This window comes from Alosa alosa, chromosome 15, assembly GCF_017589495.1.
Source record: "Alosa alosa isolate M-15738 ecotype Scorff River chromosome 15, AALO_Geno_1.1, whole genome shotgun sequence".
Lineage (NCBI taxonomy): Eukaryota > Metazoa > Chordata > Actinopteri > Clupeiformes > Clupeidae > Alosa > Alosa alosa.
The window spans coordinates 13,740,503-13,748,002 of record NC_063203.1 but is presented as its reverse complement, the minus strand read 5'-3'; the positions used below and the strand labels follow the sequence as shown (position 1 = coordinate 13,748,002).

Sequence of the window (7,500 nt, the reverse complement as noted above, 5' to 3'; positions counted from 1 at the left end):
TTACAGTTGATTCCATTGTTGCGAAGCCTGCAACCAAAGATTCTAGAGCGCTGCAACCATCATCCTACTATGGTTGTTATAGTTACCATTCATAAGCATTGATATGGAACGGTGTCCTGTTATTCAAAATTAATAGCCACCCCACTAGCCAATCAGAAAAGAGTGTTTCTTCTCTCCGGGTGATAATGGATGAAAACGGCTATCTCCATTTCTCGTTTTTTGCTTGTTAAGGCAGGTCTCTCTTTGTATTTTTTTTGTTTGTTAAAGCATGTCATTCAAACTTTTTTGGTTTGTTAAGGTAGGTCTCTCCATCTTTTTTGGTTTGTTAAGGCAGATCTCTCTATCTTGTTTGGTTTGTTAAGGCAGGTCTCTCCATCTTTTTTGGTCTGTTAAGATAGGTCTCTCCATCTTTTTTGGTTTGTTAAGATAGGTCTCTCCATCTTTTTTGGTCTGTTAAGGCAGGTCTCTTTATCTTTTTTGGTTTGTTAAGACAGGTCTCTCCATCTTTGTTCTCCCATCATGGCCCTCCCTATGCTCCCCAGAAATTACAAACGGGTCATGCTGGACGATAACACAGCTAAAGCATATCTCTCTATCTTTTTTTTGGCTTGTTATGGCATGTCTTTTAAACCTTTTTTGCATTGTTATGGCATGTTTTTTAAACCTTTTTTGCCTTGTTATGGCATGTCTTAAACTTTCTTTTGTTTGTTAAGACAGGTGTTTGTGGTTTTTTACCTTCTTCATGCTGCTCTCGGACCAGCCCTCCATCCACTGCACGGAGCACTTGCGGTAGAGCGCCGGATTGCTCTCGCAGTTGATGGTGAAGTTGGTGTTGGTGCAGTCCATGATGAGGACTATGTGCAGGTTCTGCTGAATCCCTGTAGAGAACACAGGAGGCCAGGATCAGACACACAGACACACACACACACACACACACACACACACACACACACACACACACACACACACACACACACACACACACACACACACACACACACACAAGAGAGAGAGAAATGAGACCACAAAATGCAGGTTGAGAGATATTAAAACACTGCAGTCCGCACAAAATCTCTAAGAGAGAAGTCAGTGTCCTGCGTTGTAAGGAAGAAAAGAGTATTGGAGGGAGAGGGGGAAGGGGGGATGAGAATAGAGGGATATCTAGATGAATGGAAAAGTATCCCCGGGAGGATCGGTGGTGCGCTTCAACAGAAACTAAGGCACTGATCCTTCACCACACAATCCATCCACATTTTGGTGCTTCCAGCTGGTCTGAAAAACACACAGCGCACTCTCCAACTTAATAAAGCATTATATGTGTGTGTGCGCACACGCACACACAAACACTCACAGACACACACACACACACATGAAGCAGCGTTTGCTCAGGGCCTAATGCTCTGTGTCTAATGACAGAGCTGTGGCATATTGAGTCCAGGTGTGGCTGATGGCAGAATTCAAAGTAATGGGTTTTACACACACACACACACAGATACAGAGTGGGGAGTCAGTGATTCAGAGCAGCAGGGACTCTGTCAGCTTGCCGCCTGCCTGTCTGCCCCAGAGACAGACAGACAGCACAGAGAGAGAGAGAGGGAGGGAGGGAGGGAGAGAGAAAGGAAAATAGAATGGGAGAGCGTGACAGGGAGAGCGTGAGAAAGACAGAGAGAGAGAGAGAAATGGAAATGGAAAGAGAGAGGAGGAGAGAGAGAAAGAAAGAAAGAGAAAAAGAAAGAGAAAGAGAGAGAGAGAGAGAGAGAGAGAGAAAGTGAGTGCATGCAAAAGTCTCCTCCATTCTTCACGCCCCAGTGGACATCGATAAGGGATTATCTCACATTTCTGACCAGCGTGCCAGTTCGCGCCGGGGTGCACTAAAAAATCTCCCACGCAATAGACCCAGAAAGCCAATTGCGTGACTCCGAGCTGCACCGCCAACATCGCTTGGCACAGGGACAAACTCTTCACTCACTCACTCCCACCCTCACCCCAAGCCTGTCAGACTGCCAATATACCGAGTCAAATCACAGGGCTTATAATCCGCACTATTAAAAGGTCATCACTGAATATCACATGTATCTACAGGGAATCACTTACAGAAAAGCTCTGCATGCTTTAGTGTAGTGGACACACTTGGCACGTTAAATCTGATTCCAGGGTTTAAAAAAAAAAAAAAAAAATCACTTTCCCACTGTTACAACAGAGGCCTTGTCCTATTTGGATCCAGAGTGAAAAGTTTACATAAGGGCCATCAATATCGGTGTACTTCCTGTGACGGACAGGGTGTCACTCTGACAGGACCCATCAGGGCTTGTATTTAGGCGCTCTGCCTCTGTCGGGGCCGGATGTATGTATTTTTTTGAACTCCAGTGGTGAATCCACCCAAATGTAATTGAGAAAGATGGAGAGGCTGATGCGCCTGCACGCCTGAGGGGGTGAGACGGATGAGCTGACACACTCCCAGATGGGACGCCGGAGCGGAGTGAAGGACAGGCGGAGATGAGGGTGCGGGTGGTGTCGTAACCAAACTCACGGTAGGCAAAGTAGTTGAAGATGGGCCCGGTGAAGCCGTCCTGGGAAGCCTGGTCTTTGAGGGAGGACAGCAGGGGCTCCAGCTCCTCGGTGGAGTACAGGCCTGGGACTTCACCTGAGGAGCAGACACAAGCCCAGAGGTCGTATCCAACTGACTCCAGAACAGTGGTGCTAAATGTAAAGTCACTTTAGTTAGGAAGGAGGCCTCAGAGTAGTATTTACTGTATGTTGGATGAAAGAGAGTTTTTTTTTTTAGAATGACAAAAAGTACCCTATTACAATTCTGCCTACACATGCCTGCATGCCTCTTAAACTTGCTCAAAACATTTCACTAATGAAATAATTACTCCCACTGTAACACCTTGACCCAATCAAAACGTCAAAAAGCACCTGCATTAGCATACAGTACACCTGTGAGCCACACAACTAATCTGAGTCTAAACATTTACACACAAACAGGCACCCACACACACACACACACACACACACACACACTATTCATCACATTCACAACACACAAGTTAGTACACACACACACACACACACACACACACACACACACACACACACACACACAGACACACACTCGATAGCACACCGCACAGCCCAGCAGATTAGCACACCTGAGGAGAGCAGGCTGTTGACCATCTCCAGGAATGCGGGGTGGACAAACTGGTAATCCTCCAGCAGCAGCACCACCTGCTGCCCCTCAATACCAGCCAGCTGCATGACCTGCAGGAGGCCCATACACACACACAACAACAAAGATTAGGCAGGCTAGGGTCGAAGACACTAGCAGGCCAACACCACTCAGTCGGGTCACCTGAGGAGCTATGGGGACGCGCGGTCAGGCCAGTAAGATGTCTCACCTCTCACTCTCACAGGTGGGAAAGAATGTGAGACGTCGAAGTTGCATAATAGTAGTGACAGATTATACGCTCGGTTTCATGTGAACACTGAGTAAGATTACAGTAAAGAGAGGAACCAATTTTCTCACTTCAAAGTTAGCAGATGCTTTAATCCAAAAAATACACACGCGCCAGTGAAAGCAAATAGAGTTATAATCAAGAAAAAAGAGGCTATTAAGGGATTTATAGAAACTGACAGATGATATCCTCAAAAGAAACTAGTGAACCAGAGGTACTGTACGCCCGGGAGACTAAGTTGTGGGACTAAGTGACAGGGTTAGAGTGACCGAGGGGCTACCGTTTTGAGGTCGGCGTTGAACTGCTTGAGGGCGTAGTTGCGGGACACTTTGGGGGTGAAGAGGGTGGCGGCATGCATGTGGCTGACCACTGAGGTGACGGTGCGCCGGCCCACACCGCTGCGTCCTGCCAGCAGCAGGGAGCCGCCGGGCCGACTCAGGACCCGGTCCACGCGGGACATGAAGTCCAGAACCTCGTGGAACAGCAGGATGTCTAGTTCACGGTTGTCTCGTCCGTACATCAGGATACCCTGCACAGAAACCAGTCAGGGGACAGTAGAGAGAGGACATATTTTTAACGAGACTATAATATTTTTTTTTAAGGAGACTATAGAGTTATATTATTGATTAAAAAAAAAACTTTTACTTTGAAATTTTTGTTGTTCGCCAAAAAAAAACCAAAAGGTGTTAAAAGATAATGAGCTGGCAGTTTTTTGTGAGTTCCTATTATAGTCGGCCATTTATAAATAGCACTGTTGTTTCTGTTGCTATCTGGCAGAAAGCGAAACTCGTGCATTATAGTGTATTCCACTTAAACCACAAGCAACTCCACAAGTCAAAGGGGCACTGTACCGACCTTGCGGATGACCTCCTTGAGGTCAGCAGAGTCCAGGCGTCCGAGAGGTTTTCCGTGAGGGGGGAGGGACTGTCCTGGAGCCATGATGGCCCCCGCCTCATGGGCCGCCCCCCACGTCACATAGAAGGTGTCTACAGATCACATGACCAAAGGCAGAGACTCACTGCACTGTCTGTATGACTACATTAGTAATAAACTAACCCCATAAGTGCTTATAGAGATCAAACAGGACAACCCAAAAGGGATAAAAGAAATCTAGTAGGTCTAGTGAGAAAACTTTCTAGACAGTAAATGACTTTGGATCCACTTTCAGGGTCAGATTCATCATGAGGTCCTTGTAAAGATCAGCAATCAATGTAATCACTGGCACCTTAGCACATCCTCTGGTTGTGAGTGCGGTGTGTGTCTTTAAAAGCAATCGGCTATCAGCTAAATCAGAGGCCCCTTTCCCGAGGTAGTATCAAACTCTGAGAATTGAGTCCGCATCATTTCCCTCGGGGGAATATTTCGCCTCGGTCGTGATGCGTTTACCAGACATGCTGTCGAGGACGTCGGAGCCCCAGTCTCCCCGGATGACGGACATCAGGATGTTGTCGAAGGTGTGGAGGTCCTTGGCGGAGACGATGCGGTCCCTGAAGAGTCTGCGGGCCTCGTAGGCCACTATCTCCAGCACGGTGTCTGTGGCCGTGGTGGATTTGCCTGCAGGGAACAAACACAGCAGCCCATCAGTCTCCCAGAGGGGGCGGCCACAGGGACAGGACAATTCTCTAAATATATGCTTTGGAAAGTAAATTCTCTCATTACCAGATGATACATACCCCCGTTTTTGGAGAGGTAAGCAATAGAAAAGAGGGGAGGGTAGGAGGACATTAAAATATGATGAGCAGTGAGGAAAAAAGTTTGCCTGTATACGCTTTTAATTAAAATTAATGATTTGATGCGATATCGCAGCGTGAACATATTGTGGAGGGACCAGTTTGACAGCAGAAATGATGAGGCGGACGAAGAACGAAAAAGAACAAGAGAAAGAAAAAGAGAGAGAGAGAGAGAGAGAGATACTGAGTAGAGGCTGGGAGAGAGAGTGTACTGCAGTCTACTAAGGGAGTCCACAGCTGATGAGATGTAAATTAAAGCGGCCAGTTAGTTGATGTTATCAGTCAGGGACAGTTAGGGACACTTCCTGGCCCTGTGGAGTAGAGCTCCGGGGTAGATGGCCCCAAGGGGCCAAGAGTGGGAGGCCATCCTTACCTGCGGTCAGGTCATAGCGAAGCAGGCTCAGCACCCACTGGGTGAGAATGCACGGCGTGAACAGGTAGTGGCTGTAGTCGTCCACTGTGAATTTGGCCTTGACCTGCCAACACAGACAGAGAACACAGCAATTACACTTAGTACCACACTGGAGTGTATTCAGTCACTGGTTCCCAACCTTGGGACATGCGCACATTTATTCACCCTCTCTCTTTCACACACACACACACACACACACACACACACACACACACACACACACACAAAATGCACAACTGCACAGTGTTTCTGGGCATCAGAATTAGACTGCATGCGATACACTCCTAGCGTGAACCCTCTCATGTTTCGAGGCTAAAAGATAATAGTGTCTCTATCAGGGACAGATAAGCAGCGGTCACTCTTACTCCACCTGTTTATCAGCGAAGGCAAACACAGCCCAAGGCTAGCGGGGGCACCCTGATAAAGGTGTTGCTGTCTAACGGCGTAAATGTGTGAAAGAGTGTAAAAACAAGACAGAAGGATTATAAATCATGTAAATGGCGAAGGTCCCCTCACTGGTGCATTGTGGGTAGCTGGGCAGAGCAAAGTCTTTCAGCATGAGTGCACTTTTATCAGGAAGCTTTGTGCCAAAAAGTGAGTCAACTTCAGATAGGTATTACCGTGGCGAGCAGATATCTACACCATTAAGAATTAAAAACCTTGACTGTGCATTTTATGTAATACTACATTTTAAAAGACCGATTCTTGTTTTAAAAAATGCATGGTAGTTAAAAATTCTACACTTGACCTTGATATTAATGTTTTAACATGCATTTAATGATTTCATTCACTACCAAGACTATTAAATTTAAAGTTTGGCTTTTTGTAGGGGTTATATGATGTGTTGTGTGATCTGGGAAATAAACACGTCAGAGAATAATGAACACAGGCCATGAAACTAGCAACAGAATCACAGAGGTGGGCAATTTTGAGATCCAACTACTTTAAATGCAGTTAGCGCTGCCAATCGTGCCTAGTTGAGCTAATATTACTAAGAAGCCGACTCAAACTCCAGCTGCCCACCTGCTCGTACACCTGCACCAGTGAGCCGGCCAGCTGGTGGACCTTCCCCGCCGTGCCCCAGGCAGCGTGATCTCCCAAAGTCCTCTGCAGCACCGGCTGCAGGTAAGCGCCGTAGATGGTCTGCAGCTGCTCCCGGTCAGGGTAACTGGAGATGGGGGAGAGAGGGCCATCGGTCAGCACCATGTGTGCAGTGCACCAAACACACTTCAGAGTAAGAGTCTATGCATTTCCTCATATATGATGAGAGTTTCTATACATTTAGAACGGGCGTGCCAGTTATAAGCCTATACGGCTATAAGACAGAGTGGCACAAATGGATGCAGCATAGGAGATGGGGAATGTATAGGGGGACTTCTGCGTCTTCGCATTTAAACCATCGTATATATAATTCCTCAAGGACCTCGTCCACTGCTGCACTTACTCGATGGTGCAGATGCGCACTATGGAGGTGAATCGGGTGGTGAGGAGGTGTCTGCCCACAGCGCCCCCTGCTGACATGGAGGCAACGATCTGGATGCCCTCCAGGCCCACCCACTCCAGGTTCTCATCGTAGAAGCCCTGGTAAGTCAGCACCTGTGGAGGGGAACAGCGCCCGGAGGTGAGAAGACCGCAGGAACAGTTGACATGGTAACAGTAAACACAGTATAGTAGAGTAAGTATAGTAACAGTAACAGTAAACACAGTATAAAAAAAAACAAAAGCTACTGGCTCCATCAGGGGCACTGTGGTGCAACTGGCTACAGTGCCCATACCACATTCCAAGTACCCACAAGGGACTTGGGTACGAGTCAGACTCAGGTAATTTCCCAATCCCACCCCATCTCTCTGTCCCACTCAGTTCCTATCAATCATTTAAAAAAAGACCCAAAAATATACTATA

The 7,500-nt window shown here is 47.1% G+C and overlaps 1 protein-coding gene across 1 annotated transcript in view; it reads right to left on the bottom strand.

The window, feature by feature from the left end:
- LOC125308140 (cytoplasmic dynein 2 heavy chain 1) overlaps positions 1 to 7,500 on the bottom strand; it is a 196,416-nt gene that overhangs the window by 148,310 nt on the left and 40,606 nt on the right. Inside the window, 9 exon segments of the mRNA XM_048264438.1 lie at positions 736 to 878; positions 2,531 to 2,644; positions 3,153 to 3,261; positions 3,736 to 3,984; positions 4,311 to 4,441; positions 4,842 to 5,009; positions 5,559 to 5,661; positions 6,621 to 6,765; positions 7,042 to 7,193. Coding sequence (XP_048120395.1) covers positions 736 to 878; positions 2,531 to 2,644; positions 3,153 to 3,261; positions 3,736 to 3,984; positions 4,311 to 4,441; positions 4,842 to 5,009; positions 5,559 to 5,661; positions 6,621 to 6,765; positions 7,042 to 7,193 — 1,314 coding nt within the window.